General features: G+C 39.3%; 1 protein-coding gene across 1 annotated transcript in view; it reads right to left on the reverse strand.

Moving 5' to 3' along the window:
• Nucleotides 1-16626, reverse strand: part of CLSTN2 (calsyntenin 2) — a gene marked incomplete at both ends in the record, with an annotated part of 337070 nt that overhangs the window by 46703 nt on the left and 273741 nt on the right. Inside the window, 3 exons of the mRNA XM_084212187.1 lie at nt 8276-8397; nt 8897-9145; nt 13646-13831. Of these exons, the coding sequence (XP_084068313.1) occupies nt 8276-8397; nt 8897-9145; nt 13646-13831 (557 nt within the window). The remainder of the gene's footprint in view (nt 1-8275; nt 8398-8896; nt 9146-13645; nt 13832-16626) is intronic.

Genomic DNA, 16626 nt, shown 5'->3' on the forward strand with positions numbered 1-16626 from the left:
AAAATGCAGTAAATGTCTGGAATACCATTGTCCATTTGGAAGAACACTAAAACAGGGGTAGGAAGATCTGTGCAATATCAGTCTGCAGGTTTTTTGCCTGTTTTCAAGCAGTTGTGAGTAAATTAGAAATAGGAACTTCATGGACTGCTGTGAGGATATTTTAAAATTGGAAGGTTTATTACAATACTCTACCAGAACTTTGTGCAACTTCTATGGCATAGTGGTGCTTCTTTTGGGAAATTTTCTTGCTGACGAAGGTTTGTTATGACTTTAATATGCAATTACTTTAAAAACCCCTACAAAACATCACAGCTATCAATAATACAAAAGAATGCCAGGAACTTTCCTGAAATTATGATTCAATAAACTTGCAGTTTCTAACATTAAAGTTGTACTTAGAATTTCATTTGAAAACAACTTCTGCTAATGGAAGATTCAAGTAAGGATCCTGCTTTTGCCTGCCTAAGAAGTTTCTGTAGGGTTCATTGCCTGCTTATAAAGAATATGCAACTCTGAAGTAGAAAAAGCTTTCAAGACATGAAATTATTCATAAGGATTTCCATTTCCTAGCCAACACTAGTACTGCTACAAAACTATAGGTGGATCCACAATTATTTGTAACCTAGTCAGGTCGTAATTGCTAATGAGAGAACGGTTAATACTAAATTTTGAAGTTAGCCTGGCTCTGCCATGCTCTGGCAAAGCTCACAGATTCAGGCACAGCTTGAAGAGTACATTTTTAATTGGTGGCATTGAACTGAAAACCTGCCCAGTTACCCTGACCTTATTTAACAGCTGCTGATTCTCCTTTATCCTTACACAGTGAATATCCAGTGGTAAGGAAGCAGAGGTTCTGAATCTTGGCCAGTGCAGATTCACACCCGTGACTTCACACTGGCTCATCAGCTCTGCAGATGCCTAGTGCAGCCCTTGGGAATTTTCTACTTTCTGCAGCACATAAACACAGTAATAACAGCAAAGTTCAATATGGCCAATAGATATAAATTCTTCTGAAATCCTGGTGAATGCAAAAAAGTGTTTTTTAAATCTATGTCTTAAGACAGTCAATATCTTTAGAAAAGTAGAGCTCTTTATGAAAAGTGAAATTGATTTTTCTTCAAATTCATGTAAATCACGCATTTCGTTTACCCACCACAGTCATTCCTAATACATCCCAGGAGCTCTGTAAATAAGAATATTGATTTTGATGACCTATGCAGGTGGTGCAGTGAGAACTGACAAATCCATAGTACAGCTAAATGACTCCTGCAGTCTTGGGTGAGGACTTGTTTATAGGGCTGCTTTCAAACGCCTGATGTAAGTTTTATTAAACCACTAGCAACCATAATGGTATATTTTTAGAATATTAGACATTACTTAGAGCTGGGAAGAATTTTAAGGGGATATATAAAGTGCATCTTTCTCTGTGCCAAGGTTGCACAATGTACACATGCTACAATTTTAGTAATAGATATAAGAAAATTAAAATTTAGTGGGTAAAGTGTAGAAAGGGAGGATTAGGAGATCAAGTTCTTATTTGGTGCAAGTAAATAACTGCATTAGAAAATGCAGCTTTCAAATAAGAACCTTTCTATTTAAGGTACATTCACTTGTGGAGGTGACACAGGACATGTCACTGCAGCGACAGGAAGAGTTTGCAAACTGATTTCCATGCAAGCTGTGAGCTGCTTTTGTAGCCTTGAAACTCGTAATGTGTAATACTGATTTTCACAGTGGGTTTCAAAAATATGGATGGCTTAATTACAACTTTAAATAATGAAATTGCTTAATCATGCTGACAGATAAAGCACCTGAAAAGCCTGATTATGTACAATAGCTGCAGCATGTCTTTGTGCTGTCATGCTGTAACTTCCAGGTGTCTTAGTAAATTAGATCAGTAGTTCATGCATGATGAAATAATCCTATTAGAACCCACCTTTCTTGTTCCTAAATTGCATCAAGCAAATATGTCAGTTCAGTAACACTTGATGACTGCAGTTAGGCAGCACCCTGTGTTTCATTTTTAAATGTAGAACTAGAAAGCTGCTCAGTTTTGCATTTTTACATAATTTTTCACCATGTGCTTGAAAATATGCTTTTCTAGGCTTTGGCATTGTCAAGAGACTACCCAGATGTTAAAGTAAATCCATGGATAAGCACCACCATACTTTATTCCTGAACTGCAGACATCCAGAAACCCTGGCTCTAAGGTTGGAATAAACAGTTCATGAACATGGATAAATTAATTTCTATTTATTAATAACACAACCTCTTTGTGTCCTAACCTGCCTTTGCACGGATAAAGATATCAGTCCGGTCTTTGTGAAATGCTTCAGACACCACCTGAAAGCCAACCTGCTTTTCCTTTAAGCTAAATTTCCTGAGGGCCCTCAGGAAATTGCCCAAGTACTAGATCTTGAACATTTCCAAACCACGTGCCGTACAATGCATGTACGTCTGCATGTGTCATACAAATTCTGGTGCACAAGTGATAAATCACAGAGTGTAAAAGAGAAATATTAGAAATAGCCAGCAAATAAGAGAGTAAATGTGACTTTTCACCTTCAAATAATAGTTTGATAGGGAATTTCCATTCTAGGCTTCAGATTTCTTGAGTTCCCAGAGTAGTTTAAAACCAGGGCACTAACAGACACTTTAATCCAGCTTGTTTAGATTTATTAATAACTCCATATCAAAATTTTCACTAAGAAATGAAATTAATTGGAGGGTCTTCCCACAGGATGCTTTAACAATGTCATACTTTTTAACAATGTCATTATTTCATGATGCTATAGACAATTTTAACTTCCTTATTTCTATGCAACAGTTCTAACTTCCCTTGGGAATGACCATAACTACATATGGGAAAAACCATCGTCCATGTAAGACCCAAAGGACAGCACATAATAGGGAACATTTTCAGAAGGGTCAACCCAGCTCATTTAAAGTAGCTGAACATGAACAGATGTGAAAGTCCCACACCAGTGTAATAAATCTGTAATAAAACAGGTCAGAAAATTGCAAAACGTAGAATAGAAATATACAGAAAAATGTCCAAATAACTTCAAGCAAAAGCAAGTAGAGAAATGATAAAATTTAGAGCTTGGTTGTTCCTTAAGGTCATAGAAGTTTTACAGAAGCACAGAGCAGTCACTGCATTTCACACGGGGCTGTACTGCAGAAATCAGAAATGCACAAAGGCACACCAATTTGTAAGGAATACTTCAGAGTGGCTCAAGGGGACTCCTCTATGTCATAAAGCAAGTTCTGGACAGCCACTGTGAGTGGTTTGTCAAGATTTTGTTCTTATCAGTGATAGATCAGTTGTATTAAAACCTTATATTAAACAAGCTTTTTTCAGTTGGGATCTCAAAGAATATTTTCAGCATTTATCATCACTGGTGACTCATCCTTGTGCTACCAAAAACTGTTTTGAAGCAAGACACTGAATAAATATTTGTCAAAATAGCATTCAAAGATGGAAAGTAGCAATAAAGTGTGTCAGAATAGACAGGGCTGTAGTGGAAGGTGCCAGGAATGCCACAAAGACTTTTTAAATCCTGGAATTATTTCATCTCTGTTGCAGAATTAGTCATTCATTTATCATTTCTCTGTTACTGGCTCTGTAGGCAACACCTCACTGATTTGTTTCTGCAGTTTTATTAAAGCCGTATACATAAAGCGGTGTAGGCCTGCATACCAATATCTAAAGTAAGTGTTTAAGAGCATAAGAAATTCTTCTGAGCTTCAAGTAATAAGCAACTAAACTCTATCATAACAAAAGGTGACTTCCAATAGAGCATCAGGTTGGAAAGGATGGGACTGCCAAGACTGATGGCTTTTACCTAGAGGTTAGATGTCCTGCACAGAAATGATGGAAACTTGCAGCATCCTGTCTCTCTGTGTAGCCCTACCCCTCCTGGACTGAGATTATTGTGTACTTTCCATAGTTATTCATCTGTTTTCTCTCTCTCCAATCTCTCAAGAGGGAGGCCACACACAGCTTTCATTATATGAAGGGTGCTCTTAAAACTGAATGCACACAAAAAACCAATTCTAAATAATGTTTAACTAACCAGCATAAAAGAACAACTTCCAGGCATAAATCCTGTTTTTTGATGGAAATATCCAATTTAACTATATCAGAAAGAAAAGAAAAAAAGAGTCCAAAAACCAAATCAATTTCACTTCACCCTCTTATCATGTAATATAAATTCTTTGAAAGTCAGTTCCTGCTTTACCATGTCCTTGAACAGGTGCTGATTTTAAAAAAGGAGCTGCAAGTGAAGCACTTGACTGCCATGGCTGCTTCCTCCAGGGGCAGCCCCTGGTGTGTGTGTGTGGCCATGGAAGGGGAGAAGTGCAAACCAAGGCCTTGCCTTGATCCTTCATCAGCTCCGTGCCCGCACTGACAAAATGCACCACACTCAGACTTATCCAAACCGTCTCGTCTAGTTCCTGTTAGAAAAGGAATAGTTTTGGGGGTTTTTCACAATGAAAAGCACTGCAGGTTAATGCTGGATTATTCAAACAATTTAGCTTGTCTTCATAAAGAAACAGTCCCTTTCTGCATGTTTATCTGGTTTTTGCTGACTTAGAATGACTCCACATCACTAGATTCCCTGTTTTTAATGGGATCAACATAAATTTTGACTGTAGGGTGAAGACTGTTTGCAGAATGATAACATCCTGAAAATAATGTTGCACTGTGAATAAAGTATATGAAAAAATTGTTCATCTCTGGCTCAGATACCTTCTCCCACTAAAAAAAGTGTTGTCTTCTATTGATTTAGGAGAAGAAAAAATACCTTTTGGCTGTCCTCATATTTGGATGAAAAGTGCAATACCTGTTCAGAACAATGTGAAATACACCATCCTGTTTAGTGTTATGTATTCCACTGTCACCAAAGGCTTGAGTGACTTGGTTAATCATTCAAACTGCAATTCTGGTTTGGTTCACTGCTAAGAAAGTCAAAGAAACAGTTTTAATATTTTATATGTTATTCTGAGATGCCCCAAATGCATATTTGGCTGCCTAAATAATTCACTTAAAACAACGCCTATGTTCATTTGAAATAATTAGATAATAATTTAGATGCCTTTTACTGACTTTGGTAACAAAACTTTATGTTTTGTTAAAAGTAATTTCTGCCCTTTTTGTAATAAGTTCTTCGGTTTAAAAAGTGTCAAATACTTAAAGTGTGAGAAAAGAAATTACATAAATGTGGACAAACACATCATGATATTCAATTTAAACTTTTGAACGGGAAACTCAGGAAAAAGGTCATGATCCTGAAATAAAGGAAACACCCAGGCTTACAAGGAAATGGAAATAAAATTAAGGAATATCCTCTACCTGGGCATCTATTGCAGTTTTTATTACCAGTGTTACAGACCTGACACTGATTTTCTTTAACATTCTCTCTCCATACCTTTTCCTCCAGATTACTGCTAATGGATTCTCTCACAACTAAGACACTTAATTTGCAAAAGGATGAAAGTGGGGAAAATCCCAAACTATCCACACTTCTTTTTTCCCATGTTTCTTACAAATAACAGGGACACCCTCAGTAAAAGGTCTGATACCTCTGATTATCAGCACCTTTTGCAGAGATCCTGTGTCAGCAGGTCACTGGAACAGGCACGTCTGCCCAGGGCTGGGGTGTTCTCAGGTCATGGATCACTGCAGTAAGTGAAAAATTCACCTAGCAAAGGCCATTAATGGAACAAATAGGGACAAATAAACTGAAAGCCCTACTGGAAATAAGTCCTTAGGTTTATGAACTGACTTAAAGACACAATCTTCCCAGAGCTAGCCTAGCAGACACTGTCATTTGGAGCTTCCAGACGCTTCTTATGCAAGGCTGTCATGGTGTTGAGGGACTCCAGATGCACTGCTCAGGTGCAGCTGTGTAAAATGTTCTGTGGATCCCTGTATCCAGACAAGGACGGAGCCTGCAGCTAAGGTGTGTGCCAAACTCACCCACTACAGAAATGAGATCTAGACAATTAAATTAAACCTAGTCAGTGCCCTGAAAGAATGAGGAGTCTCATGGAGTAGATAGAGCCCAGAGCAGCTGGTATCATAAATTTTACTGTTCTGCAGTGAGAGTGATAAATGATTTCACCAGTTCAAGCTTCACCCTCTTCCAAGGTCACTGGATACCTCTCAGCAAAAACAATCTCTAGATTGTTGCACTCATAAAGTGAGCAGAGAAATAAAGTGCTCTGCCACATTTTCCTCTGCTCTGGCTGTGGCTGGGGCCTAGCCCTGGAGGGTCTTGCAGAGTAATTTTTGCCCTCTCCTGCCTGCAGAGCCCTGTCCCACAGGGCAGGTGGGGGAACACGGAGAGCAGCTGGGCACAGCTCCATTCCCAGGCTTTTCTTAACAGAACAACAATGACAGCAGGGAATCAGAACTGCCACTACAGAATGAACTGCTCTGAATGGGAGATTTTCAGAGGTATGTCAGTGTCTAAATATGCAAATAATCAAATTAATCTATTCCTGGAAGTCTAGTCCAGCTTCTTTTCATATTGAGTAGGACCCTAGCTTGTTTTACCATGTGGTTTTAAAATATCCTGTGCTTTCTATGATATACCACTCTGGGTATACAGTTAGAAGAAGGCATCATTTTACTACATTGTAGTGACAATTTCTCACTGCCTTGTCTTCAAAACCATGCAAGTTCCTTCCTGGCCCGTTATTCACATATGTTTTATTTTCAGTTTCTTTTAATTTACTCTACCATATAGGCCAGATGGAGCATGAAGAAGAGATAAAGCACCAATTTTTATGAGGTCCCTTCATGACAAAACTTACAACAGTATCACCTTGACAAAATAAATCTATCTTCATGGAAGTCTGGGCACACAACCCATAACAAACTTTATTTATGCTTTAATCTTACTTTCTTTTTCATCTATAAACAACAGCTGAAAATATACTGTGGAAATCAATTGACAGCAGCTGAATGAAAGGAAATTAATCAAGTGACCTAAAAAATATTTTCTGTCTCTGGTTTACATAATGTAGGGTTTTCAGTAGTAGTTAGGAAGGTTCATGGCCAAGTTACAAGAGTCACACACAAATTTCATTTATTGAGAGGACACTGGTTCTCTCTCATTTTAAGGATATAGAAGTTGATTGCATTCAATTTTCAAAATCAAAATACTTCCCAAAACCTTTGCATTATCATTAATTAGATGCTTAGTACAGAGGTTAGAAATACAAGTTCATCTTCAGCACTCGCAACAGCCTTATCTGAGATGCTATCAGTTACTCCTGACTGGCAATCTTCAGTATGATTTAATTTCAATTTATTTTGAGACACTAAGATTTTATATCGAGTACAGCACAAACTGATTCCAGACTGGTTAGTGTAAATGTAAAGTGAGGGCCATGACCACCACAGGCCTTCTTACCACACTCATCTGATAAACACAATGGAGATGTCATTTTTATATACATTTAGAAGGTGAAGTAGAAAAGTAAACATTCCTATAGCTACATTTTGCATAGCATACTTTGAGCTCAAAAAGATAAGAAGAAACTTGCTTTGAAAAAAATAGTACTTTGCTGAAGTCTGTCTTCTTTCATCCAAATGATGCTTATGCTACCTAGAATGAACAAGTCTATGAAAGGCAACTCTTATCTCTTTAATAATAATTTTCTTGCAATATACACTTAATAATAAGGCAAAATTAGATACAGAACAGCAGATAAAAGAAAAGGTCTGCAGATTGGATTTACAATATAACAGAAGTGCCTTTCTGTGTATCAGCATACTCTTTACCAAAAAGTTTTCCATCACTCCCATTGTGCTGATAAAGCAGATTTTTAAAAAATGATAAATGGAAAACATTTAGGGAACTATATGCAATGTCACATCTCCCTCCACTGCCAAAGGATATAAACCTCTACTTACCATTTAAAGTGGATCAATTAAAATAAACAACAAAAACTGCATAAAATGACTTGAGAAAGTTAACTTATTTGTCTCTTTTTACATGGATCCTAAATAGGGTTGCAACAGCTGCAAGTTGCAATGTAATTGCAAGAGATTTCGGACAGACTCCAGACAGACTCTGGACAGACTCTGGACAGCTGCTCTGGGATCTGGGTGGTTCCCTGTGCTGTCTAAAGAGCTGAGGAGGAGGTATCTGGGATCTGGGGTCTGGGATCTGGGGTCTGGGATCAGGGTGGTTCCCTGTGCTGCCTAAAGGCCTGAGGAGGAGGAAGGGTCCTGGATGACCTTGGGAAGCATGAGGGGTACCTGGTCGAGCTTCCAGTGGAACTCGGCGGGGCGGAAGGTGTCGGCCTGGTCGAAGTCCTTGCGCAGCAGGAACACGAGGCGGCAGTTGTGCACGTAGAGCGCGTAGTGGTGCCGGTTCATCTCTGCGGGGACACACCTGGCTCAGCCACACGGCCCTTGCTGTCTGGAAGCCTCACACATGACAGCACCCAGCCACATCAGAGAAACCCCAAAGAACTGAGCTTTCTCATGGATTAGTATGGCTCTTGAATTATGCTGTATCAGCTTTGTTCATGGAATCATCCTGTCCTAGCTAATAAATGAAATCCAAATGCATATTTTATCTAACTTGTTTCAGTGAAGAATTAGAACTGTTTCAATCTAAATAATGGAAAAAAATTAAATATAATTTAGTTATGCTATCAGTCAATTCTGGTGAGATCTCTAGCTGTGTTATCCCAGCTGTGTTTAAAATTTAGGTCGTCATCAGGTCCCTCAGTAAGCTATTAAGTCAGCAATGTTTGGAGTGGCACCATCTGAGGTTAGTTTTTTTCTCAGACCATATTAAATGAGGAGACATGGCTACACTCTACTGCTGTCGATATCCCCTTTGCATAACATTTTTTCCATACATAGACTCACCTGTCTTGTCAGAGTTGCAGAGAATAGTCTCCTTCTCAGCTCTTAATCCAGGACTAGGTCCATGTTTCATCCACAGAGTGATGGTGAATTGATCAGTTAAATTTTTTGGGACTATTCCATCTGGGATTTTGGCTCCTTGCTTTCCATCAAATTTAAAAATCATGTCATTGCTATCCATGAGGAGCCCAGCTGTCCAGTTGGTTGTTGTACTGGGAGATGGTAACAGGTCAATGGCACCTGAGGAAGCTCCTGCAAATCACATAATGAATAAGAGACCAGTGAAAAAGCTGAGAAGATTAATATAGGCTAGGGTTCTGATTCACACTCTTTAGACTATTTTACTACCCAAATGGTCCTACCAGCCTCAATGCCAAATGACTGAAACTTTATAAAATACCCACCATCATGAATCAGCCAGAGTTTTCTAGATTAAATGTACTGCAGAGAAAACTATAGAAAATAATGTAAAGTTACTTTCTCAGAAATGTTCATCATTATTTTCTTAAATTCATTAATGACATTTCTTCAGCTATTTCAGGCCCCACAGTGTCTAGCAGGCAGCCATGGATATCCCCAATAATTCTGGGAGGAATGTCCATTCACAGGGGGGATTCACCCCAACCAAATAATATCACTCCAGCGCTGCTTTCTGCTACATATTTGATGGTTGGATCTCTGTGTGTTCTTTAATGATAGACCCAGATGGAAAAGACCATGGTACCAAGATCTGATGAAATAGCACAGTTCATCACAGCTCTGTGTTTCTTACAGTTTAACAACTGCCAGGCACTATGAAAACCAGGCAAGGAGCTACCCAGAGCATTTACCTACTGGTGAAAGACAGCCTGTAGCAGGAAATACAATTCCAAGTGTAAAAAGCACAAACAATCTTTGTATTCCTGTTGCTGCTTTTTTGCTATCAAGTAACAATATGGTGAACAAACTGTGATGGCATAAAAAAATCCCCTAGTAAGGTGTTCGCCCTCCTTCACCATCCAAGAAGAGAGAAAAGATCCCAAATCTCTGCAGGTGTGCAAAAAAGTTTAAGCCAAGAGTGCGTGGAGTTGTTTCATACAGGCTTTTCAAAAAATGTATTATAGCAATGATTTGAAAATATTTACCTTATTCTGTAACTGAATGTCTTGGGCTCTTCTCCAAAATTTACTACTGTAAAAAGAGGCTATTTTGAAGTGGTATTTTAAATACCAAACCTAACATCTACATGTTCATAGTTTGAGCATGGAGACAAAGTGTATTTATTTTACAAACTGTAATTCTGGATAATACAGGACACTGTATTTGTGTAACCAGTACCAAGCTCAACTGGTTCTACTTTATCTGTCCATATTTGTATGGAGGTTTATGGCTAAGTTTGGAATCTCATCCTATTATGTGTTTTAATACTGCCCTGAGAAAAATCATTGGATTATGTACTTGGGAGATTTGGCTGGAATAAGTCTTAGGAATAATGCTTTTCCTATCCTAGTAAATCCAGCCAGAGTCCCAGGCTGCCCAGCCGTGTACAGAGACAGACCTGAAGCAATGCAAACACAATCTCTTTGGAGGTGTTCCCAGAACAGCCTTACCATGGGATCAGTGCTCTTCCAAAATGTAGTGCCTGATGCCCTTTTCTCCCAAAATGCTTCCAGAACAATGCCAGAACTGCTGCATGAAGCTCAGTTTTGGGCTAAGACCCCTAAGGCACCTCTTGCATCTAAAAGTGCTTATTTTCACAAGTGATTTATGCAGTTGGCCCTACCTCCTCTCCCAGTCCTGCACATTTGGGCTCCAGACTTTGTGCCAGGACAAGCACACAGTGAAGCTGCTCACTGAGCTGGACCAGATTGCTGGCTTAGCTGGAAACAAATGATCCAAATAACACCCAGCCCAAATTGTCCTTTGTGATCAGAACAACTTTCTTTGGGCCTCTTGCAATGCTACGCCACCCAGGATAATGGAGAGAAGGCAGGATCATGGATGGAGCAGGGCCTTGAGGCTGATAGTGTTTCCCTGTCTCAGTTTCCCATCTGCCACATGTGAGAATTAGCAATCCCATTATTTCCTATTTTATCTACATTTAGAGGGAAAGGAGACAGCACCAGAGCTATCTATATTTTAGTGTGATTTTTTCTGATATGTTTTTGCACTCCAAATGGCGTCTTTTAGACAGTCTGTACTTTTTATTACTGTCAGGTAACAAGGTGAAAGAATGCTTCCTAAAATGCTTTGAGGCACAACACTAATAGTTCCTTGACTTGAAAATGACTCAAGTGTTATTTAATCATTTAAGCTGCCCACCTTGACTGTCCAAGGGAAGCAAATCTCTGGGTTATTGAAAAGCAGACTTGTACCTTCCATCATATAAATAATGAATTTTAATTCACCCTCCTTAACATCTGCCTTCTCCAGATTTCCAACAGATAAATGAAGAAATGAGCACAGGATTTATAAACTGGATCTTTACTTTTACAGAGAGAGCCTTGCATTTTATGTGGTGCAGAGCTGTCTGAGTACTCAGTTCTGCACAGTCTGCAATCACATCATGCTTCACTGTATTAAAAAATTCAGGGTTTTCATCCTTTTCAAAGGATTTTTTCATCCAACCATTAGTTACAATAAGGTAACTTCTGGGAGAAAATTGAATTCTGATTCCCAGAAATTATTTAACAGCTTTCATAAGACTTCTCTCTACATTAAGGATGGTAATAAATACTAAATAGCAAAGGTCAGGCCAGGCTAAATGCAATTCTCATGTAGAGCACATTGACACTCACAGCCTTTTCATCCAAGTCCTGTTACAAGTTTCTACCATGTCTCTATGAAGATATGGAAAACCTGGACCAAAAGAAAATTCTTTCAGCAGGGAGAATTTTCCCCCTATTTACATACACTCTTACACTCACTTGTTTTCTCAAGTGTTTTCCATTCTCTTCCTTCATGGATGTGCTGAGCCAGAGCTGAAGTTCAGCAGGGATGTCTGTCCACTGCTCAGAGCTGCCTGCAGCCACCACAATGGCCCTGGAGACCCGAGAGATGCCTGTACTTTTCTACTCCAGTGTCAGCAGGTGAGACAGTCAAGCCACACTTGGAGTTTGTACAACCTTTCTCAACTGAGGACTTTTACACCAGCTGAAGGTACCTCCTTTTCAGCCTACACTTGAAATGATACCATTGTTGAATATAGCTGCTATCATTGTTTGATTTCAAGGTAATAATTTCGTGGTTTAGGTCTTGTTCATAGTGGTCTGCACTGAATGACTGTAACATTTGCAGTTCAGGTCTGTAACAGCACAAAGCAAAGTTCTTTTGGCTGCCAATACAGCTTCTTAGAGGAGGCAAAAGTATTTGACTTTAGCAATTATATAAATATAATTTATAATTTATAATAATTTTATATAATTATATATATTTAGCTACTATATAAATATTTAGCATATTTATTTTTATTAAAATTATAGCCTCGGTTCGCCTCTCAGATTTAATATCATTACCATTACTAAGATGCATATTGGGGCAGATGGATTTTCATCTGCTCTTCTAGAGCCCAGGCAGTTGGATAAAGACATAGAATCGACGTCGTGATTGTTTCTGTGATCTTAACGAAGCAATTTTGAAGTTGAAAACATTCAGATTTTATGACAATGCTACTACTCCCACTCACCTTTACCTCCCTTTCTTCATCTCCACTGATAACTGATAATTACAACTGCCAGCCATTTTTCCCTGGAAATTGCTTCTCCATTTTTAATAATTTAGTAACACTAGCTGAAATTTTTCATTCACAAAAATTATTTCCTACAGCTTAGTGTATTGATCTTAACATATCTGCAGCACTGCTGGGTGGTTATAAGAGCAAAGGCAAGCCCTACCCCAGAGCATCTGGAACCAAAATCCACGCATTTAAATAGAAAAAATTGCATAATTACTACTATAGCTCAGACAGAAACCAGGCAAAGAGACAGAGAGGATGAGAATTAATGTCTACACCATCAGCGCTTCAGAGGAGGACTCTAAAGACAGGATATCAGAGCAGGAGAGACATCTGATCTCAAAAGATGAAGGGATTATTGTGTGGCCACTGCTTTGCCAGATACAGAATCTTTAAGTCTGAAGAAAATACAGCAGTATCTGCAAGTATTTAACCTGCCTTTCAAAACTGACTTCTGCATTTTACACAAAGTTATCAAAAAACAGAAAAAGGAGGAAAAAATTAGGAAATATTTCTCCACCAGGTCAGCTCTTATCTGCAGGTCATGTTTCTTAAATATTTTTGCCCAGAATATAATTTTACTTTTTGTTTATCCTCTGGCACAGCACTGAGCAGCACAACAGAAAGCTGAGTCAGGGGGAGTGAAACACAACAGGGAGATTCAATTCCCTTCAAATCTTATGGTTTCCTGTGATGGCAAATCTACACTGGAAATCTTACTACACTGTCCCACCACTATTTGTAGCAGAGGGAACAAAGAAGGGGAAAGAGATGGAATGAGGAAGAAGGAAAAATTGAGACAGGAATCGGAGCAGGAGAGAAAAAAAAATAAAAGAAGGTAGAGAGAAAGTACGAAGTAGAGTGAAAAGAAATGGAAAAGAAGGGCGGATGTCAAATATCATCACTCTCTCCATTTGCATTGCTACAATCCAAAGCGAGCCAGCTTAGCTAAATCCAAGTTCTGCATGGTTACAGGTCACAAGGAGCTGGTGCCTTGTTTGCAAAAACATTCTTATGTCCACTGGAATCCATATTCATACCACATAATTTCTGCAGAGATTTTTCGGAGTAGGTTTCACGATCACAGCCCTTCCCGATGTAATTGGTGTGCAGTTCAATGGTGGTGTGGATTGAGGACACTGGCCCATCACACGTTTCCAGGTGGATGCTGGGAAACAAGGGAATGCTGCCAGAGCCAGGCCTGTATTCAATCCGTTTGTTCCAGTCTGGAAAAACAAACAAATCAAAACCAAGGTCCAGGGGTGAGTAAACAAAGTGAAGGGAGTTATATAATTTCAAATTATATATTGTTCTCAAAGAACACTGTCTAAGCCAAAAATAAGAGTCTGAAGTTGGTATCAATAAGCTGCTGTCCTAAAAAAATTGGATTTTGGCCCTGTTTTTCTAAGAGTGTCAGGCTCACTTAAGTAACACTACTGCTGGTTGAGTCACACAAGCAGGGGCTACACACATCTCCTGACAAGAAGTGCTAATTGGTGTCAGTCTGGAGCTGCAGTGCCCACGTTCTGTGACAGACTACAAGCTGACTCTGCAGGGAGGAGGTTGTCTGCTGCACCCAATTTGGTCAGATTTCACAGCGTTGTGATAAGAACAAATACCTCCAAAGACCAGGCTACACACGTCAGTCTAATATAACACCTCTGTAGTGCCACTTCTTGTCTTTGAACATCTTCCTAATTTTGTGAAGCACCGATGACAGGAAGTTCCAGCTGAAAGGATGACTTCTGCTTCCAGCCAGATCTGACTAATCTGTGTTTATGCAGATGCCTCACAGCCCACAACATTTAAACAATCCCCTGCCTCAGGCAGCCACCTGTTTGTGCCACACATACCCCCCGTGCTGCTCAACTGAAGCATTTTAATGTTTGAAATCCAATTAATTATGGTGTTTGCAACACGCTTCAGAGAAAACCCAAAAAAGCAGCAGTACTTACAAACATGTATTTTAGCTGTCTTTACAGTTCATATTTTCATCAAGTCACAGAATGGCTGGAGTTGGAAGGGATCCTTAAAGCTTACTTACTCCATCCCACTGCTGTGGGCAGGAACACCTGCCCCTAAACCAGGTTCCTCAAAGTCCCATCCAGCCTGATCTCAGGGTGAGGGATAGGGCATCCACAGCTTCTCTGGGCAAGCTGCGCCATGGCCCAGCATCCTTATAGGAAAAAAAATCCTATATCCAATCTAAATCCAACTTAAAGCTGATGCCTCCTGTCCTGTCATTACAGGCCTCAGTAAAATCTTTCTATCCATCTTTCTACTGAGTGCCCTTCAAGCACTGAAAGGCCTCAGCAGGATCTCCATGGAGCCTTCTCCACACTGAACAACCCCAACTCTCAGTCCAGCCTTCTGGCCATGTTCATGGGCCTTCCCCTTGTTGCTTTAACGAGTTCAAATCATTTTAGATAAAAAAAGACTACAATAATGGAAAAGTTCTAGATCTTGGCAGTGAACAAAATCCCTGAAAGCAAATGGACAGAGATTTGTTCTAAATATCAGTGGAAGGGAAAACTAATAGTGGATACAAATATGTGTGTATGCATTTAGTAGGTGAAGGAGTTTGTGTTTTTCAACTGATCTCATTTCAGAAAGCTCAGGTCTTAAACTGCATTAAATTAAAATTTACAAGAAATTCTAAACATCCATGCAAACACTGAACCGTGAGGAAGTCATTAGTCCAGAGTCCAGGCAACAATGCTACAATCACTGGTCTGCATTTCAGAATTCTCCAATCTTCTTTCTGACATAACCCAATTGGTTTTTACTGAAATCTTTAGGACTAGTACATCATGACTAAGACAACCATGACTGCCTGTGCACATATAACTGAGTTACAATTTCAGTTGTAATTTTCATGCAATTCACCCCATTTGTTCCACATTAAGTTAGACTTGATCTACAGTATTGCATAATTTGTCTGCAATTGTCGGTTTAAACAGTTCCATTAGAATTTCAAGTACCATATATGGGACATCATTACAATAATAGGTTTCTGTTCCCTCTCCATTGCAGAAATTTGAGGTTAACACTTTTCCAATAGAACAAGAACAGCAAATTCTTTGAGATACTTCAGGTAAAAATAAAGTAATTTGCTGATTTTATGCAAACTAATAATATATTAATTTTTGATCATTATAATATCTTATTCAGCAGTTCAGGCATTGTATTCCTCTACCCCAAAAGGAAAATAAAATCTTATATATGTCTGGAACCTTTCTGACTATTTCAGCAGCTTTCAACCACATTTTCATTTCTCAGCTATACCAAATGGACCAGTACTCATGCAAAATATTCATTAGTGGATGTCAGATGTGACTGAATTATAAACTGCGAGGTACCTGAAGCTTTACACTCACCTCCAGCTTTACAAGGAGTGTCCTATAAAATTCACATCATATAAAATGCCACTGCTCAAGAGAAAGAATGATGGGAGGCCCCTGTTTTTGCCACAAGAACTGGAAGAGGTGTTTTGTTTCATGCTTGTTTTCAGCTTGGCACAAGTGGGAATTTGTACCCAGAGATCATAAACCCTGCACCTCCCTAAATCACTCACATTTATCTCAGTTCTAAATTGTAAAACATCAACTAGTCTTGAACCAGTGTCTTTGGACCTCGGTCTACTGCATCACCACAGACCAACCTCATCCTAAACTGCACCAGCATTTCCTTCACTGACTTAGTGCAGATTTAGGAATTCCACCAAGAAGTCCCTCTCCATGCCAAAGGCATTCCCAGGCAGGCGTGAGGCAATACTGCAGCAGGTTACAATCCTCTGATGGCAGAACCGTCCCTAAAGGCAGCAACAGCTCTGATAAAAACCAACTGGCTTATTTCCACAGAACCCCCAAGCACTTGGCTCCCAGAGCTGTGAAGCTGAGGCCAGCACCCTCTGCATCTCACCACTAGTGCAGGCTGCAGTGCTGGGAAGAGCACAGAGCTGAACAAGCAACAATAAGTGGTAGTAATGGTACAAAGAAATTATTGTGACAGTAACCCAGGT

The sequence above is a fragment of the Fringilla coelebs genome, assembly GCF_963513975.1.
Source record: "Fringilla coelebs genome assembly, chromosome: 10".
Classification (NCBI taxonomy): Eukaryota; Metazoa; Chordata; class Aves; order Passeriformes; family Fringillidae; genus Fringilla; species Fringilla coelebs.